This window comes from Xiphophorus couchianus, chromosome 4 (assembly GCF_001444195.1).
Source record: "Xiphophorus couchianus chromosome 4, X_couchianus-1.0, whole genome shotgun sequence".
In the NCBI taxonomy this organism is placed as follows: Eukaryota; Metazoa; Chordata; class Actinopteri; order Cyprinodontiformes; family Poeciliidae; genus Xiphophorus; species Xiphophorus couchianus.
In genome coordinates, this window is record NC_040231.1 from 21,267,648 (window position 1) to 21,288,510 (window position 20,863).

Genomic DNA, 20,863 nt, shown 5'->3' on the forward strand with positions numbered 1-20,863 from the left:
TGTTGATAATGATACAAGTTGCTTTGAGATTTTAGTACAGACCATTCAGAGAGCAAGTTCAGGACCATCATATTGTAGAGCTTCTGCTGCAGTGCAGATACGGTGAAAGGAGTATCTGTTTAGCTAGAAACCTTCTGATCTAGACACTCATCATTTTACACCTAGTGTGGTGTCTCTGTGGGATGCATGTCCATTCCATTTTATAGATAGTGCACCGTGCCTTGCAATATCCATACACACTTCAGGCTATGTTGTTTATACAAATAATTTCCAAAATAAAATTATACTGTATATGTACTGTATGTATGCTTGGATCTGCCACAGAATTTTTCTTCTTTTACGCTTTCTGTATAAAATCATTCTGCTTGCTGACTCATGGATGTCAGATTCACATTAAAAGCCTGAGCAAAATCTCCTGTTACATCTTGACCTGATCCATACGTTGTTGTCACTGCCAGGTTGCTTTGGGCCATGGTGAGTCAGAGCCACACCACTGTGTTAAAACTAACCAGCTTTGGTTCCTGTGTAATAGGATTACCACATCAAATGTGAGGGCAGCCTCCTGCAGCGGCATCCTATTATTACAGGCCCTTTCATGTCCTGTTAAGACCTGAGGCTTCAGTGTATAGGAGGCTCTTTTAAAAACCTCAAACATAACTAGGACATCATGATGTTTCTTCGTGCATGTTGCTCTGTATGTTCACTTGAACCAGGTATGTATAGGTTTGTATGTGTAATCAGTATTGTTTAGACAATTGATAGTACTCGTATGTAAAACTCAGGTATTTTTTTTTATTAAATTACTTTCTCTTGGCTGTTAGGATCGATTTAGAGGTTGCGCCATTACACTTTACAACTGGAGATACCATTAACTGCAACAGAGTCCAGACATGTGAAATTCACAATAGTAAACCCAGGCTATTCTGTATAAAAAGCTCTGGATCACCTTTCCTGTATCCATGACAACTTTGTCCGTAAAGATTTCTTACATGTAAACAAAATATATTTTGTCAAAAAACTAAGATTTTTTGACAGTTAATTTTTTTTTTGTTGCTGTGGTAAGAAGTAATTTTAAGAAATTAGGAATACAAATGGTCATAAAAAAGATAAAATTTCACATATAATTTTATTTACTCACTGAAAACATATTTTTCTATTCACTCATAGATTAGCCCTCCCGCTGTCTTAAGAGTTGGGGTCATTTAGAGCTGGCGAGTTTTTGATTCCGGCAGGGTCACACTGACCCCATGTGCGTTTTTACAAGCTCTTTTGTGTGTGGTTTTGGGAATTGACAGTCTGACTGGACAACTCCCATCCCGCTGTCTGGCTGTGACATTTGCTGCGCTGCTGCTGCTGAGTGTCACGCTAAGACTGTGGAAGGGTTACATCTTCTACACCTCTAACAATGAAGGTATTTTCTGTTTTTGAAATCAAATAAAATGTTCAGTGCATGTGGAATTAGACATTTTGTCTCTGTCTTAATACTCTAACTTTGTAAGTACAGATATGTCCGACTATAGTGTTGCAATTCCTGATGAACTTCACAGGTCCTGGTTTGGTTTCCACAGGAGAGTGTGTTTCTGAGGATAGTGATCGGATATTTCAAACTGAGAGACTTTTGGTTTGTGTTGTGCCAGAAATGAATCACTTGCAACTTATTTGTCAAGCAAATAAAAAGGCATTCTATTGCAAGCACAAGGTAGAAGATTACAATAAAAACCATGTCTGTTTATAAATTTCTAGTACAGTTCCCTATGCATAAATGAAGTTATTAGTTTTCTGTTATTATGTTTCAACATTTCAAACAGCTTCTGTAGTGAATGAAAACAGCACAGGTTATTTCACACACTATTGACTGGTTGGTAAAATCATAATATACGTATATTCAACCTACAATTAACTGAAAGGTTCAGAATAAATGCATAATTGTTGAAGGTATTTCTTCCTGCTCCTCCCCACCCTACTTAAACCATGAGTACAATGTGACTGTGACAGTTAGGTTTTAGGTACAAGGCCAATTACTTTTTCACAAAGCGTCAGGATGGCTTGAATGTGTTTTTTCTCTAATAAGTGAAGGTATCGCAAAAGTCCAGTTACATATTTTCTGAGGCTTTCTTTCTCTGATAAAAAAATGTTTTATATTTTGAATTATAGAAGTGTGCAAAGAAAAAATAATCTATAAAACATCTTTAAAGGGAAAAATACTTTTTAAAGCACTATAGATTTACCTTAAGGTACAGTGCAAAATAACCTCGCATCTTACCTTGACAAAAATATCTTTATTAAAGAAGGGATAAAAAAAAAAAAATCCTTTGGGATTCTGTAAAATAAAAATAAAAAAACCTTTGAGGGAAAAATTGTGTTTACTAAAAGCTGTGAATGAAAAACAAAGGAAATTAGGTGAATAAAAACTTGCAATGCCATAATTTGACAAATTAATTAGTGAAGCAATGGGATTATTACTGTGCAACAACACTCTGAAAAGGCAAATACTAAGAAATACAGAATAAAAAATCTGAGACAAAAAGAGAATTAAACAAACAGATGTGGCTTGTAAGCTTTTGTGAGTATTGAAGGAGAAATATGACTTAATATACTGAAACCTTAATGAAATGCTGGAGGCATATTTGGTTACAATATCTTTTAATTCATGTTTGCTTTTCACTCTATTGTAAAGCTTTCTGTCGAGCAGACTGTGTTAGTGGGTGGAGTTGTTGCTCACCCTTACTCTGACCTATCTTCCTGGGGACCATGCCAGCAATCCTTTGAATCTCTCTACCATGGCAACTGTTTAGTGTAATCTAATGATTCTGAAAAACAGAACCGAACCATTTTTTACATCACAATGCATCCATATTCTGTCAATCCTTAGTGAGACTAATAATTACGAGATTATTCCAAGTACATCTGAGCATTAGGGCAATTTTAATAAACTTCCATTCTGTGTTTTTCTTTAATTGTGTTGAATTCAATTTCAGTAAAGTTTATTTATGTAGCACAAATTCACAGTCAATATAATCTAACAGCACTTTGCAAAAGCAGAAATTTATTCCAATCATACAGACAAATTCAAAGTCCATTGCATGGATTCTTGTTTGATCTTAGTTATCTTACAGTTTAATACTGAAATTGCTTTAAAAGCTTTGCTATAAAATAAATCCAACCAATTGAATCAAGTCAGTGACCTACAGCAATCCCTCCTCCTGAACAAGCATGTAGCAACAATGTATTCTCTAAAGTTAATGTGTTTAGTGGTAGATCAGTGTTGTGCATATAAACCCTACATAAGCTCAGGTTCAAAGGTTATCTCAGTAAATGTGCATAGTACACCACATAAGATTCTGAGCTAAATCCAAATTCCAGCAGTAATTAGTTCATGTTCTTTCATCATGTTTATATTCAAGTTGATAAACATTATTATCAGTTGTTTTTATCATTAGGGTGTTTTTACATTGATCTCATACTACCTATTTATATTTATTTGTTTTTCTCATATTCTGTGTTCACTTGTGTGAAAAGATCCAGATACATCACTATACAATGTATGAGGTCTTTTGGGCCATTGAAAGCAGTTTTAACACTTGCAATTAGTGTTGTGGTTTGGTTAAAATAAAGAAATTACACAAATGATATGGAGTTTGTGTGATAGATCCACAAGATGTTCATGGCTGAAGACAAGGGGGGTTATTGCCATAGCATTTATATCTTCTGCTATAGAGTAACTTTATACACAAAGTGACCAAGGTCACCAGAAAAGTGTAAAAACACATTTGTATTTGCTATTGAAGGTAACAATAGTATTTGCAAATAGTAATTTGGCTTCTCATTCTGCCTTTGGAGTAATGACTTCTTCCTCTCCTAGTGACCTTTCAGCTCATGTCTGTACATGACCAGCTTTACTGAGAATAAAGATACTTTCTCATCATAGTGAGCCAGCATGTCACAGGGTATTTTGCTTTTTACTGGGGTTGATTTGCCCACAAGATTTAATTGAATTCAGTTTTTACATAGTGCTAATTCTCAACAGATATTGTTTAAGGCACTTTACCAAAAACTTAATATGATCGTACAGACAAATTTAAAGCCAATTAGATTTTTATCAAAGGAGTTGTTAGATTTGCAGCAATCCCTCATGTTGAACAAGCCTGTACAAAGGAAACTAACCTGTAAGAGGAAGAATCCCTCAGTAAAACCTGGCTGAGCGGTCATCTGCTATCACCAACTGGGGGATTGAGAAAAGAGAGCATATGCACAAATAATAAAAATGCATAATCACTGATCCAAGAATACTTTCTATGTTAAAGAAAAAGTGGACTGTTATTGACAGATATAGCTTCTTTAGTGGAGACCTAAGCAGATACAGTAACACATACAGTTCAGCCAATTGCTTTAGGATTAAACACTGAAAAACGCTGTCTGGACTGCTATATCAGAGCTTTATGGAGTTGTTAGTTTCTTCAAGCAAATAACTACATGAACAAAACAGCACAAGAAAGCGAATGTCTTAAAATAGACTGAGTCAGTATTCACACTAATTTATTTCTCAAAATGTTATGAATTGCTAATCCAAAATATCAGTCCAGGAATATTTTCACAACAGCCAGCTCTTGTAAATGTTTTGATATACAAAATATATTTAATTTTAAAAAGTAGTTATATAAGCTTATATATGCTTCTAAAAACAGAATCAGAGTAGGCATTTAGTCTCCTCGTATATGGATTTACTGAATCAACTGCAGGCTACTGCATGCAGCTGTATCCAAGAGAAAACAATGTTGCTGCTGAGTGGGTTATTATCTCAGGCTTCACAGAGATAAACCAATAGCTGCTGTTTTCTCTTATTGCCAAGAAATCGGTAAGTCTACCATCCTGAACTAAATGCTACACTCATGGAGTCCATTTGGAATTGATGACTTTTATTACTAATGCTTTTTTTAGATTGCTTCGATACATATACATTCACTATTTGTAGTAACTCTCTTTTTAAATAAGCAAACATACATTATGGTTATAAAATTGTGGATTTGCAAAAATTAGGTGCCAACAATAGCTGACCTAATTTACTCTCTATTATTAATGTAGCACCCTTTGAAATAAGTATTCAATGTGCATGCCACAAAAAATACTAAAACATTTTAGATGCTAATATTGGGCAGAAGAGCTTAAAAGTACTAAAATTAATATTTTTCAATAATTCTGAAAGAAACCATCAACATGCAGCTGATAAAAATGTAAAAGTAGGATAAACCTCACCACTGTTTATAATTATGGCTTTCTAAAACACTTGAAGATAATTGTATGTCTGATTATAATCTTTTTAAGTCTTCTTGGCGTTATTTCTTATCTGTAACAGCAGATGGCTTGGCTAACATCCCAACTTAAGTCCTGTATATTTGTTTAGTTTTGTTTAAATGTACCTTTGTTGATGGTCACAGAAATTTAAAGATGTGTCTAATTTGACAAAAATAATGAACATTACTGTTGTATCATGCCTATACACCATTCAAACTCAGTGAGAGGAGAAGAAAGCCTTCCAACCTCTGTACATGGCAGCGTAAAGTGGACAACATGAATAATTTATTCTGAAATTCAGCATTAACAAGTGTTAATCTCTTCATTATATTTCATTGAGCATAAATAAAATAGTGTAGGTTTTAAATCCAATTTATAGCAATAACCTGTTGTTGGAAGAATATATGGCAAGAAGAGAAACTATTTACTTCAGTCAGAAAAAAAAAATTAACTTGACTTGGACTTGAAGTGAAAAACCAGAGATTGTACTTGCTCTTGGGAAAATGACATGTCTGTTTTTACATCAGATAACTGTGTGGTGACCCAAACTGGATAACTCTCTGCAAGACATAGTGTGACAAAACAATATTGTGAGATCTGTTGCCATGTGATCTTGGAACAGTCATCCAGAGTCTAGGAAATTAGATTGTTCATCAGTATTTAATAGATAGTTATGATCATTGTTTGCCATCTTCTGGCAAACAATGATCTCATGCATTATAGGTTAATCTTACTCACCAAGTATGTGTTCTTTAACCTTAAGGTTCATATTCAATCATTACTGAGCTTGTGTGTCAGCAGATTCATCTTCCTGTCACATTAGCAACTCCATCACTTTATGTAGTCTTTCTGTCAACTTAAAGAGAAATGAGAGCTTAAGGTCTTTAGCTTGTGTCACTCACTTGCCAGTATTCAATCAATGAGGCTGTAATAAACAAGAGGGGAAAACTAAAAATGTTAGTTTATCATCTTAAGTTCTACTACAGTGTTTTATAAAGACTTATTAAAAAAAGAAAAAAAGGACACTGTAATCAAAATCACATGGATCAAAAATTTTAAACAAAAAAATCTTTATGCTAAAAGCTCAACTGAACTGAACTTTATAATAAAGGATGCAGATTTTTGGCATTTTCTTTATTCTGGTATTCTGTTTTTTCATACACACGCAAACTCTGCAACATATTTCTATATATGTATGGGTGCGGGCGGCGTGTGCGCGTGTGTGTGTGTGTGTGTGTGTGTGTGGCAGCATATTCTGTAGGCTTGATACCTTTCGGTCTGTGCTTTACCCAAGCTTTGAACAATTCAGTACCTGAAATTGGTCTGAGTCCAAAACAATTTACTGGGAGAATTGCAGCACAGCCAAAGGCAATAGAATTTGATGTAGAAGGTTGAGGCCCTCCTACAAGGTTTTTCTCTTCAAAATATACATTGGGACAGTCAGAGAAACGCAGGATGAATTTGCCACCTGTCTAAATTTTCGAGCTCAGTTTGTCACAAATAGCAATACTGTGTCACTTCATATGGTTTATGTGGCTCCATCAGATTATTGGTGTTTCTTTTAATAACTGTTATTATGTAAAGCTTGACTCAAGTATGAAAAAATTAAATTATTAAAGTTGTGCTATATGCAAAATATATTCATTTCAGTGAACTTATACAAAACATTCTCAGCAGAGTTGGATGAATAATATTAATAATTGAATTTAAAAAGTTGATAAAACTCACTAAAAGATTTATTGGAAAATAAATTTGACCCATTAGCTTTTTTATTAAAAAGTCATTTTAGTCATATTCCTCAACTTCTGTCAATGGCTTACTTAAGGTCATTCCACATCTTCTTTTTAGGCTGAGATCTGGTTTTCAGAAGATGAATGTTCTTTACATCAATTCAGTCTCAAAGAAACTATCCTCAAACATTTTTAAAGCTTCTTTTTACGCTAGCATTAACCAAATATCACACCAAAATTAATATTGTAATATTTATTTTAATTTGACCTATCTCTGTTGATATCTTGAAAATGTGAGTTTTGTATTTGTATTCCTAACTGTTTCTCAAATTGAAAACAAAGAACATAGAAGAAACCAAACATGTTTCAGTGGATGACAATCGTGCTGTCTCTCTTTCCATCCTGTTTGCTGTTTGCGTCTTGTTGAGCCCAGATGGAATCAGTTGGGGGTGACCACTTACTCCAAATATCAGATTTGAAACCTCAAATCTGTCTTGTATGAATCATAGATGAACCAAATGTGGAAAGAAGTGGACAAAAAGAAGAAAAAAAAACTCTGTTGTCCATCAGAATTTCTCTGATGATGGAATAAACGAACAGAAGGGCTTGAGCATGTTCACAAATGACTCCAAAATAAAGATTGTTTGTCCCAATCGTACTAATTTATTTGCATTTACTCTTGTTCTTTTTACAGTCAAATCTGTAATTTTATTTAATTGAAGTAAATGATGTACAGGTTCTTGATTTCTCATCTTTTAATTGAAATAGAACATCACTATATTTTCGTTCCATTGTTTCGGCCAATGGCAGGTGATTGACATCAAAGAGAAGTTAAAGGAGTCCAAGAAGTTCTGGTCCAAATTGCCAGATGACATCTGTGCCGAAGGCAAACTGACAGAGTCTGACGAGGAACAGTGCTGGAACAGCCACACAAAGGGCAGGTGAGGACTCGACAGCTCCAACTAAAGTCACCCCACTCTCCTGTTATCACATTTTGCCTGCCAGGGATTAAAATAACCACATTCTGTTCAAAGATTATCAGTCTCTCTGAAACTACAATGGTTAGCAGTGATATGGAGAACTTGTGCTGTGCATAATCTCCGAGGCTCTAATACTCGAAGGACTGTGGAGCTTCAAAAACCTCTTGTCGCCAGAGCAGCTTGTAAAGTAACCCTGAGACTGACAGTTGATTGGTCAGAAAGTAGCTCTTTCCGACAGTGAACTGGAGATGCTGGCAGGGAACGCGAATCACTCCATCGTTTCCATCCTTTCCAAGCAGCAAAATTACCAGATGGTGCGATAAAAGATATATGCTGGTGCCAGTGCCATTTTAAGCACTGCTCTAAATCTGGCTTTTAAATTGATAATGAAGTACCAGTCTGGCTATCAAGGATTCTTTATAAAATAGCTACCATGTTCTCTAAATAGAGATCAATGATTACATACATACAAGTAATAAATTGATCAACTTAATAGGAAATTATGAGGAAGAGTTACCACATACTGCATTAATAGCAAATGTAGAAGCATTATTAGTTAGGGCGATGGTGATGAAAACAAAGTCCCCCACCAAATGGGCCAAAAACAAACTGTAGGTTGTGAAGTGACCTAATCAAAGTCAGGACATGACTCCAGTGAAGATGTTGGGTATGACAACCAATGGGCTGATTAGCCTTCAACCCTCATGCAGCATGAATAGTTATTGAAATATTACTTTTAGTGCATCACTCTTTGAAAAAATAATTGCATCATATTTTGGCCTTCCAACATGTTAAATGTTCCCTTTTGCGAAGAATGTCCAAAATAATTAAACAAAACCTAATTATACACACAAGGTCTTTCTGATTTACTCCTCTGTAAATAAATATAACAGGTCTAATGCTGTTAGTCATTTTGGAGACTCACCAGCCATGAACACATTTCTCAGTACATTCACTGTGTAGGTACTTCTTTTGGTGATAAAGCCATTTTAGACTCTAACACAAACAATTGGGAGAATGTTGAGTGATCCATTTTAATTTTGACTAATAATGCGACTTATTTTATAATTAGGTTCTGGCTTGTTGCCATGCCCTTTTTACACTTCTGATTTTGCATCTCAAGACAGGACAGAAAAAATATTAACCTCCTAATACCTTTCCTCTAGCTGTGGAAAGCTGAAAAGAAATAAGGAGCTTATTTGACAACACACAATGAATGTGAGATGTGATTCAATTCAAGCTGTTTGCGAGTAGAAAAGCAGGTAGGCACACAAAGAAGTTGTTTCAGAGTTTCTAGGGCACAGACAGAGCAGCAAGGTAAGTAAAAAAGCTTCACAGAAAACAAAAGAAATAAAAACCTTTTTCACAAGATCTAGACACAAGTAGGATTTTCACTGGTGTGTCATGGCTGGCAGGGAATAACATTGTGGCAAATATTGGAGAGGAGATGGGGAACAAAATAAAAACGTTTCAGCTCAAGCAAACGGCTGCACCAAAGGGATCCAAGAATCCAGGACTGTTTCTATATGGGAATTATTTTCAATAAAAAGGCATAAGTTGTGAATCATGGATGGAAGGACAACTTTCACTGCAAATGTTGCAGTGAAAGTCTGTGTATCAGAAGTCATTAAAGCTATCTGTAGGGAAGAAAGCTGAATTCTCTCACTTATTTGATAAACAGGAGCATCCTTGTTCTGTTTCTCTGCTAGAACATGGTTATGTCTAGAGGTCCAAAGTAAAGTCAATTTAGTTTCTCCACAGAATCCCTGGGAGTGATGAAGACCATTTTAAACAGGAGGAGTAATGACCTTGTTTATTCTGTGCAGGGAGCTATTTGGGTTTATAAAGAGGCCTGAAAAGATTTCCACAACAGGAATATTTTTCTAGGAAGCAGAGTAGTTATATTCTCTCTCTCTCTCTCTCTCTCTCCCTCTCTCTTTATATATATATATATATAATGTCTATGGCAGGAATTAGATCACACCAAGTGATAGAAATATAGGCCACAAATTGCACTCAATGGCTTAAATGAGTTTAAGATTTAAACTAAGAAATGTAGTTCTCTCCATGGCATTTTTGTTCCAAGGCATAACTTAAACACAACCCGCAAGGATTGTGTATCATTAACCAATTTTAGGTTTTAAAATAGCAACAGCTGAGTAAGAGCGCAGATACAGCTGATGTGTCTCTGCTCTCCTCAAAAGGCAAGTAAATAGGGAAGTCTGTGTTGGCAATATTTATTTAAAGTTTACAGTTACACCTTACTGTGAGGTTTGAGTGACTCGGTTATAATGTGATGTCGCAGTGACAGAATTCTCAGCTATGGCTTTAGTGCTTAAAATCATGGCTTTTGCAGGAACCCAACCACTCTAAACCCCCCCACCTGAATGCACCTTGAGTTATAGTCAGTCCACTTTTAAATCATAGCTTGTATAAAACAATGTGATTGTGAGCTGATTGTTTAACTTCACTGCAATTAACTGCAGTCTGGACTCCTCTGTTGTGGTAGATCCTTAAATTGCAGGAACACTCCAGCAGAGAAGGATCCATTTAGCGTTATACAAATTTCTCGATTTTGGAACTCACTATGGAAATGCACAAGTAGATACAAAAGTTTCCATGAAATTAAGTTTTAGGCTTAAAGCATTTCAGAATATATAAATAAAGCACACCTAAGAACTGAGAGTTTGTTGTAGAATAGAAAAAAACTAAATATACCAGGGGCTCAGATCACCCTAAAGCAGCTACTACATAATGGCAATACAAACTTTATAAATTAACAGTTAACTACTCGAGAGCAGAGATAATTAGGGCCAGCTGAGCTCTCTTAGGGCCAAAAAATTTAAGTTGTCTTTTTCTCCAAATTATTTATAGATACACATCTAATGACTTTGGATAGTCTGGGGTCACCAATTCATAGTAGTTTATTTTTTTCTATCCTCAATCCACTCCTAAAGTCCTGAACTCTTCAGAGGTCTCCACTACACTGCTTTAGCCCCTGGTGGAGAAGCATTAAAACCTGATTACATCCCAGGCCCTAACAGGAAGATTAAAGACTCCCTTTAACTCATTAGCAAAACCAACAGAAGACCACTATTTGATGCCCTGATGGGCAAATAAGCCTCAGGCCATGCCCTCCTACTTGATAAACCAACAATGTATCCAAAGTAAAGGTGGTTTCGTTCTGAATCAACAAGGACATTTGAGAAAGAAAGCCCTGATTCACCGTTGTCCCCAAAAGAGGAGTGAGGATCAGGAAAGTAAGCATTTCCTATGCCAGATTTAAAAGCAGCTATATAGTGTGAACAAACTTTTGAGTGGACTGTGAGCTGAATGTTATTAGTGCTTGGACATTTTCTGCTTATTGAAATAACTGGGCTTGTGTTGTGACAGTGCTTTGATGTCGTGATTGGAGCTCTTGGTCATGCTATCTTAACTGAATATTTGGCTTTATGTGTACAGACTAAATCAATCCAGAAGCCATTTTCATCTACAAGTCCACTGAGTCTGTCATTATTGCTGGGCCGTTCTGTCACAAGGGTACCCTCCTTTGAGCTGACAATAAGTTTATGAACGACTAAAGACACTTAAGGTGTTTGTTTAGCTAAAAGAGAGAATAAAGGCTGAAAGATGAGCTGAGTGATTTGAACAGCGTGTGTGGGGAAATGGAAACAACATCCAGTCAGACAACCCCTCCAGGCATTCAGGTTGATTAATAACTGGAGCAGCTGTGAAGAATCAAGAGTACAGAGGGAGCAGTTGTGTTAGTAAAACTCATCAAATACACAGATACACACGCCCACACACCCCTACCGCTTTGCTCACAAGTTTTGAAATGGACAGGGATCCAGGCTTTGTGATGGTCATTCCAAGACATTGACTTTATTGTCCTTAAGCCACTTTGTAACAAATTCTTCCAGTATGATTAATCTCATTGTCCGTGTGGAAGTTTTATCTACGCCAAAGTTTTATCTACCTTGCTGATGTGTTTCAATATTTCACCATAATGTTCTTTTCATGTGATGTCATCTATTTTGTGATATACACCAGCCCTTGCTGCAGCAAAACACCCACACAGCATGATGGCTTTAATTGTGTGTAATTATGTGGCCAGGTCAACAGCTCACCTTCAGGTATCTGGAAGTTTTACCCCAGGATTTGGACTTGTTCAGGTTCATAATCCTCTTCTTTATAGCTTGACTTTCTTTTAATATTTCTCTGATGTCACACAATGAAGCAGTGCCTAAAGTCTACTTTAAAACACAAAGAGGTACCTTTAAAATCTTACACAATGAAATAATGGTAAAATTATCTCAAAGTTTTCTTGCTCATTATTCTGCCATTAAGCAAAAAGAAACAATTATGACAATGACCTGAAACAGGAATTCCAGTCACATTAGTTAATAAATTGTCTTTTTACAGCCTGTATGTTCAGTCATTTACAATATATTAGAATACATGTCCCGATGAGTCTTGTTAATAACAACCTTTGAGCAGGTATTAAACATACTTGTTTCTCTTTGGTTCCAGATATTTCCCTGAAGTGGTAAAGGAGGGCCTCACCAACCAGGTGAACAATCCAGAAGTGATTTTGGATATCACCCGACCGGACACATTGATTCGGCAGCAGATCATGGCTCTACGAGTCATGACCAACAAGCTAAAGAATGCCTACAATGGAAATGACATCTCCTTCCAGGACTCCAGTAAGTCCTCAGATATCTCCATAATGTTTTGTTTATGCAGCTGCGGAACAAAATCGAAAAGCCCTGTTCCATTTCTTTCTCTCCCTGCATGTTAGTTTTGATTTGGACACACACCACAAACACTCTCAGAGATACACAAACTACAGAAACAAGATCTCATTTGTCATTCATGTTGGAACTTGTCACCAACAGCAGAGGATGTTCAGAGCATCTCTGAGGCAAGACAGACATTATTAGGAAAATAAATAGCTCTAGGTGTGAAGAAACAACATATGATAGACAGACAGGCCCATGTTTAGGAAGATGTACATCCCAAATGCTGTCGTGACAGAAACAATCATGTTTGAATCTGTGGATCTGGTAGAGCTGACAAGATGGGAACAATGCTATGATCCCCCTCCAAAATGTGTCTGTATTAAAACTGACAATAAATTTAGTTTTTCTTATCTTTTGCAGTATTCAAATGAAATAGATTGTGAAATGAACTAATGTGTCATAGAAAAATCATGAAATATTATTCTATGGTTTCTGAAACTGAGTTCAGTCTTAATAGCATCACTTATATTCATTAAGTACTTATAATGCCAGACCTTGTCATACAGGCTGCATGCAACACCATTTATGATGTTTACATTTAAATGAGTGTAATTTTCTTGCTGCAGGTGACGAGGGCAGTAGCTCAGGAAGTGGCAGCGGCTGCTCTGACGGCTGTACGACAGAGTTCGTTTTTGTAGGAACAGAAGCTCCCGTGATTAGAGCCGACAGAAGTGACGAACGGGCTGCAGCTGCTGCTGCTGGCCAGTCGCTCTCCTGTGGACCCTCCACCATCCTGGTGATGGCTGCCCTCACACTCCCACTCTGGGCAGTACAGACTCAATGGAGATAATACAGTGTGGCCTGATCATTGACTCTTATACTGTTAAGTAACAGTATGTCTTACAGCAAGTTATACTGCTGTTCCCTCACTGGACATGTAGAACCTCCCGGAAACATGTCTAGAATGACTGACTGTATGGTGTGGTAGGATTGGAAGTGAGTGCAGCGCTGAATCCTGCTTGTCCCCCAAAGAATGCTTGGTGCCATCAGTGAACCAGCTTTTACCATCTCTGAAAAAATGAAAATGTGGTGTTTTCTCATCATTCTAAAGTGAGCTTCAAAAAACATGCTTCTCGTTTAGGAAACAAAACTATCTTATGGTGGTTCTATCAGTGATTTTCCAGAAAGGGAAACCCTTTACTTCTTTTCCTTTGTGTGATGAAGTGAAAAGAAGACAACGCTGTTTTTATCTTATTAGTTCTCTTTCCCTCAGACAAAATCAGAAAAAGTTTTGGTGTGCATGCATGGATGTGATGTAAACAGACAAGACATTGTTTTGTTCTGCTTTTCTTTATTTATTCTGATTTTATTTTGTTTCCAGGCTCCATAGTTTTAGGTTTGTTTGCACAGAACCGTACAGCCCGAACAGTTCACTCGGTTTCCTCTTTGGCCACATCATTGTGTCTTACAGCCACCTTGTTATTGCACATTTGATTATCTTTACGAAAGTGCTGAAGTGCTGCACTAAGGGTACTACTTTGCACAGATAATTGTATCGGCTTGTTTATTAAGCTGCAACAGGCACCCATCATATAGAGAAAAAAAGATTTATATTTTCAGATCATTTAAACTGGTTGTATTGTTCTTTAGGTGGGTACAGTATGTAGTTAACAGGATTGTACTTTAATGTAATTCTACTGGTATAGGTTAAAGTTACATCTTTATAAAGATATGTGTTTTCTTTCATTTTACGTTACAACAATGTTTTAGCAACAATATCAAGCCATTATACTACAAATGCCTGCTAAGATTGTCAAACTACCTGATTTATTCTCTTTTTCCAGAGTCATTAACATGCACTAACACATTTATTTTTACCCTCGGAAGACGGCAACAAAACGTAAATTTCATTTATTTCCCCGGATTCCTCTTATATAATTATGCACATTGCAGAAATTAGCATGTTTTTTGTTTGACCGGCAATAGCAAACCCTGGAACCTTGCAGCTTTTTGCAAGTGGTCATGTACTTTAACATGGCATGTACAATGTCACCTCCAAAGGTAGAGGACTGTCAAGGTTAGAGGGCTCTGAGAACTCAAAGAACTGGGGTTACTATACATACCCTTCAGTCCGTCTCCTACAGGCTTTGACCTTTAACAGGCTGTAGAGGCTTAGTGTGCAAAGCAAATAACCTGCGCTCCAGAAACACAGCGTCTGAGACCCCCGGTCATACAGAAAAGGTTAGCCTTAGAAAGTTTTGCAGGCCTGCTGCTAAAATTAACAATGGAAGAACTGTTCAAAAGTGTTGCACAAAAGATGAAAAATGTCATGCTCACGTGTGTTTCTGCAGGATCCAAAACCAGCCAGGTCATGAACACTTAAACTGTTTCCACATTACAAATGTCCCTTATCACAGCAGGGACCTCTCCAAATGCATCACTGTAACAAATTAACAGCTCCTCTGAGTGTCTCACAGAGGCCATGTTTGTCCTGTAGCACAGGAAGACGAGCATGGGACAAACACGTTTTCCCCTCACACAAAGTAAATGCAGGATGAGAATGAAAAAAATGGCATCAAGCACAAAGTTTACGCCAGCATCACAGCTGATTGCACTCAGAGCACCAGAAGGGAAATCTGTCCTCAGTGTACGCTGGTGACTCACAACCGAGGCCCCAAGAGCCGCAGGAAGCTCCTACCACACACTAGTTGACCTCTATGACCTCACTCATCGCCAAAACCTATTTAGGAGAAGGTGACTGAATAGCACCCTCCCACCAAAACCAGCATGGCATGATTAAACCACCGATGCGTAAACTTTAATTGTAGAATGCAACAGGCGAAGGCCTGAGGAAAGACATTGCAGTGATTAACATAAGGCCCTCCTTAATGTCAAACTGTCCAGAAGTAAATCAGTGCTAGGAAAGACGAAAATCCTATTCCTACTGAACTGCTACTGAAGCCTTTTTTGGGGGGGAAATTTAAATAGATTAGCCAAATTAAACTGGTAAAATACCAAGAAATCTAAATGGTTCAGTAGATGGTTAAATAAAAATTTGGGATATTGAGAAATTCCAATTTTCTGAAAGATGAAAAACAATAAAGGGGACAGGGTATTTACACATGTACTCAACAGTTTGTTCTTCAATAGTTTTTATTTTGGATCATCATATCTATTTTATTTGTTACTATACATACACCTTCCTGCATTTCAAGCATGCTACTCAAAAATTTGGGATAATTTAGGTTGTTGATGGACAAGTTCTTTGTTTCGAGAAAGGATGTAACCAGCTTTGGTGCTAAAATGGCAAAAGAAAATCATTCGAAAGACAAATGTAAAAGTGAAAATTAAGTTACAAATAGTTATGGAAGCAATCGTAATGCCATTATGAAAAGATGGGCAGCTAGAGGACTAAGAGGCCTGTGTACATGGCTCACATGCTTTACCACTGGCAGGTTTGATAAATGTTACCAGTCCCCTTTTGTAAACCCGAAGGACACATCGCTGTTTTTCTGATACATATTATGTTTCCGTCTAAAATGTTATGTGTAGTTTTCTACTGAAGAGTGTTGTGATGCTGGAGTTTTAGGCTATTTTTTATTTGCAAGTTCAAATATTGACACATGGCAGTATTTATTAAATATCCTTTGAATTTTCTTAAAACTTACATACTTTTGGTTAGCCAGTGAATGAATATAAAATGGATTGTGAGTCACACACACTTTTTAGTAATTTATGGCTTCCAGAGATGGAGAGAAGTGGTAGTCTTAAGCACTTTCTAACCAATAGATGTCTAATCTAGGAATCCAATGGGACTAAAAAGATGTGGTGCATGAGGGACAAGATGCGCCCACATCTGCTCCACCAATGTTATTGGAGCATGAGGAAGAGGAGGCCACCTTCAGCTCTTTGGTCTTGTTATTCCTGTACAGTTTCCACTGGGTCAGTGAATCCAGTTTGATTGACTGAACATTTCATGGAAATTTCAGTGAACAGTATAAGGGTGACTTAGCAAGACCCTTACAATGACAGAGCCTGAAAACCTTACACATAAACACATCTGACCCACCTCTCAAACTCTAAAATAGTTTCTATGCAGAAGTTGGTGCTGGAAATTGCACTACACTTTGATGAGGAATAAGGTCCCACCATCTAGCTGTGTTAGGCGTTGGTAACAGCAACCAATCTGAAATTCTTTATAAAAAGAAAATACCGACTAATGGTTTTTTATTTGGTCAGAGTGATGAGAAACATCCATCGGAAAGTCTTGTAAGTATGCTGATTGTTGAGTCCGCTGTGATGTTCAAAACTGAAATTTTTTTACTTGACTATAACAGGAACATTTTTTCTTTTGATGAACGATCTAATGAAAAGGCCTGAGTTGTTTTTTAATCTGTTTTGCTGGTAATGCGCAAACTTTTTGTTGTTATATTATCACTTTTTTAAAGTTTCGCAGTGTTCACTAAGGCAGAGAGAGCAGGGAGAAACACCACTAGCTTTACAGGAATCCATTACATTGATGACTTTATGCTTGGCGAATGAAAGTAACATTGATCTGTAGTATTCACATGGTGATATCATTTAGTCAATAACAAATTTAGTTTTAAATTATAAACAAAAAAGATAGCCGAGGCAGGTATCTTTGAGTGAGACCCTGAAGCGACAAAGCACAAACTAAAAAGTGTTGTGATGCTGAAGATTTAGGTTATTTGAAATATCCAAGGCAGTATTGCAAAAAAAAGAAAAAGTTTTTTTCCCAAAATTTCCTGTACATTTTTTAAAATGTCCCTTCTTGATAACAAAGGCAGAAAGTCAGCAGATTGGCGTCAGATACTTGTTTTGTTTGAGCCTCAGCAGGTATGTTTTTTCACAGCTCAGAAACACAGTAAACATCTGCAGCCACACAAAGGTTGAAGGCACCTATTAGAGCCTCTGCTAGAGCTGTGATTGCATCAGAGCTGTGGATGAGTGAGGATAATGCAGGGCTTTGCTGGTGTTGCTGAAAACACAGCAGAAAAAGTGAATTGAGAAAAGAATTTCTTAAAGCCTGGTCCTGTTTTTCCAAAGTGCTTGTATCTAGAAAGGGATGCTTGTAACTGGTCCTCTCTGATAAAGATGAAATAAACTGTTGCTATTCTCCAATACCGTATTTATTCCTATCACTCCTGACAAGCTGCAAGACCATTCTAGTCAGAAATACAAAATCACTCTTTGAAATGATGCGGTGATGGTCTACATTTACACATGAGCCATAAATAAATCAATTAGCTTCTTGAATTATTTTAGCCATTGAAAAAAAGGGGGGAAAAAAAATCTGAATTTCTCATTTATTTTTTTTACTAAATGTTTAGAACACAATTTGTTATGCAAGGTCTTTTCATTTTGTCGTGAATCATTTGCTGCACTTTTGCTAAACATAATGCTCTGAGTGTGGTACTGTTGTGACTTGCGAAAATTAATGACTAAGGAGCACATTACAATTTTTTGAAGCTGTTCAGTGCACGCTGTTTAAAGTGTTTTGGGGGAACTGAAGTTGATGGTTATACAAGCAGACATGCCTTACCATTTTTTAAAAGACTAAAATGGATTGCTTATTCGGCTTTTGTTACACATTCTTGTATACAGAAAATATTACAATGGTAATAATAAACATTTTATTAAAAAACACATTTCCCCTGCCTTTTTACTGTGTTATGCATCAGAATTTAAAACTTCTTGTAGAAATCTTGTATTTTAATTGTTCAAGCTCTTAGCTTAACATACATTTATGCATTTGGTCTTTAAATGTACAAAATGCTTTCCAAGATCAAATGTTATCATTAAAGCCATTAACTGATTTGTCAGTAATGTAAAAAAAGTAAATTGTTTCCTAGAAATATTCCATGCTTCTGAACTAGGAATCTTCTCTAAATGCTTTTCTCAATGTCCTTCTGGAACCATAGTTTTAAACAAAACACTTCTCCAAAAGACGAGAAGCAAACAGCCTTGGTTTGTCAAGTTATTTAGATGACAGATTGTATCTGTAAAAGTTCCCCAAAAGTTGGCCTTGCTAAGAATTTTGTTAAAATTGCTGACTTTACTTTGTCTTAATAAGAAAATTGGAAAGCTTGGAAAAAAATTCACAATTAGCAGCAATTTTAAATACAAATTAAGTGTGAACCTATTTTTTCTTTGGTGTAGTTATATTAGTTTCTTGCTTGAAAGGTTATTGTGTAAAGAGTCTAAGATAGGTATTGTGGCCAACATATCTTGTTGACATTTTTTAATTAGGGAAGTGATGTCTAAAGAAGTTGTCTTGGGAAACAAATATATTTGGCTAAGATGACACAGTTTTCACATAAGCCAAAATCTTCTTCTGAGCAGTTGATCAGTGCCAAGTGATGACTCCTGCTCTGGCAGCACATACTGTCAAGGAGATAAGCTGAGCTGGGAGACACAAATTAAACTGTAAAATCTATTAAGAACGAGATTCAATTATTTCAGACAGGAGTGATCAACCTTAAGATCTGTTCACATTAGATACATTTTACTACGGACAAGTTGTGCAGCACACTTGGAGGGGTGCTTGACAGAGCTTCACTTTGGATCACTTATGCAAACATACAGACGGTTTTGCTTTAAGCAACCGGTACACCTTACCAATTTAAGATTAACCTTTAGTAGACACAACTGCTGATTGTGCCGAACCCAGCTACCTCTAAATTTGAGAAAACCATAGGGGAGACTTGAAATGAGCTATTTCTGCGATTTAGTTTGGGTTCTAAAAGTTGACAGACCAAACCTGGTTTGCAGCCTTCCTTTCATCTCTCCTTTTACTTACTTTTTAAAGTAGGTGTTAGAACTCAGAATTAGGCTGAAAAAATCCCTGTATGTACTATCTTGTCACTCTGCATACTGCTAAAAAAAAAAAAAAAAAAACATGCCTGCATTTAGAACTGAGAAGCAGGATTTCCTCCTGTCACGCTCGACTATCTTGAATGACAATAAAATGCCAAGAAAAGGATTTGGCTTTCTAACATGTGCCATGACTTTCCCTGTCATAACTACACTTGTTTCAAGATACCAAGCTGCAAAATGTCAGCCTTCCACAGTGGCAGGAAGTGACACTTGAAAAATGCACAATATGCTGCTATGACAAGTGATACGAGTTGGCATGCTTTTCATACGTGCTTTATGAGAGCAAGCTGACCTGCCTGACATGGTTCCTGGCACTGACAAATCTATCTGAGACTGATTTATTATACACTCACCTGCACAGATGGATGGGGCATCTTCACTTGTTTAGCCAAGCTTAAACATGATTTTTTTTTTTTTTTTTTATATCAGAAAATGAAATATAAACTATACATTATGAACTTATTCTAATTTAATGCTTACACAAAACTGTGTACTTCTACATTACATCAATAACTTTCTATAAGCAGTAAATAGAGGACATTCTATATAATTTCTCCAGCTACTGATTCTTCCCTATAAAGGCGCCCCAGCAAGGTCACTTAGAAGTCAAAGTCAAAAATGCTCAGTATTTTCAGATACTAAATCTACCACCAGTTGATCACAATTTTCTTTTTGTTTGGCTTTAAACAAATAAAATTACTTCTGTTAATACCCAAAACAGTACAGTGTTTATCTTCTAACTTAACCATCATGCCATAAATGAGGTGTTTTAAAACATTGTTTTTCCCATTCAAAAGTCAAGAGGCTTTTCATTCTACCAGTGGTATCCTTGAGTTGAAAAGAGTCCTTTGTTCTTCAGATGTTTGTTTGCTTTTTTTTTACCACAAGTGTTTCAGATTTACCAAACAGCTCACGTCTTCCTTTTCTCCTTTAGTAAAGCGACAATGATGTAGTGTCTCTTGTAGAAAGAGAAGGAAGGCCTTCTCTTGCAGCTCTGATTTCATCTGAAACTCTGGAGATCAGTTCTTGACACAACATTCAACAAGGTAGTTCTTTGAGTTGCTCACAATTCAGTTCTGAACTCCATTTCCTAGTAAGTCAATATGAAGTATAAGAAGTACTTATTACTGACAATGTTACTCTTTTGATTGACATTAAATTATTGTATTATGTTGTGATTAGAAGTGATTCAGATTCTATGTAACTGGATCTGAATTCAACT

The 20,863-nt window shown here is 36.5% G+C and overlaps 1 protein-coding gene across 2 annotated transcripts in view; it reads left to right on the plus strand.

Annotated features, from left to right (window-relative positions):
• The window catches only part of LOC114143403 (glypican-6-like), a 150,773-nt gene extending 132,360 nt beyond the window's left edge, over positions 1–18,413 (plus strand). For both annotated transcript variants that reach the window (XM_028015391.1, XM_028015390.1), the window contains 3 exons: positions 7,833–7,963; positions 12,533–12,708; positions 13,371–18,413. In XM_028015391.1, the coding sequence (XP_027871192.1) occupies positions 7,833–7,963; positions 12,533–12,708; positions 13,371–13,594 (531 nt within the window). In that variant the 3' untranslated portion in view covers positions 13,595–18,413. The remainder of the gene's footprint in view (positions 1–7,832; positions 7,964–12,532; positions 12,709–13,370) is intronic.
• The last annotated feature ends 2,450 nt before the right edge of the window (positions 18,414–20,863 follow it).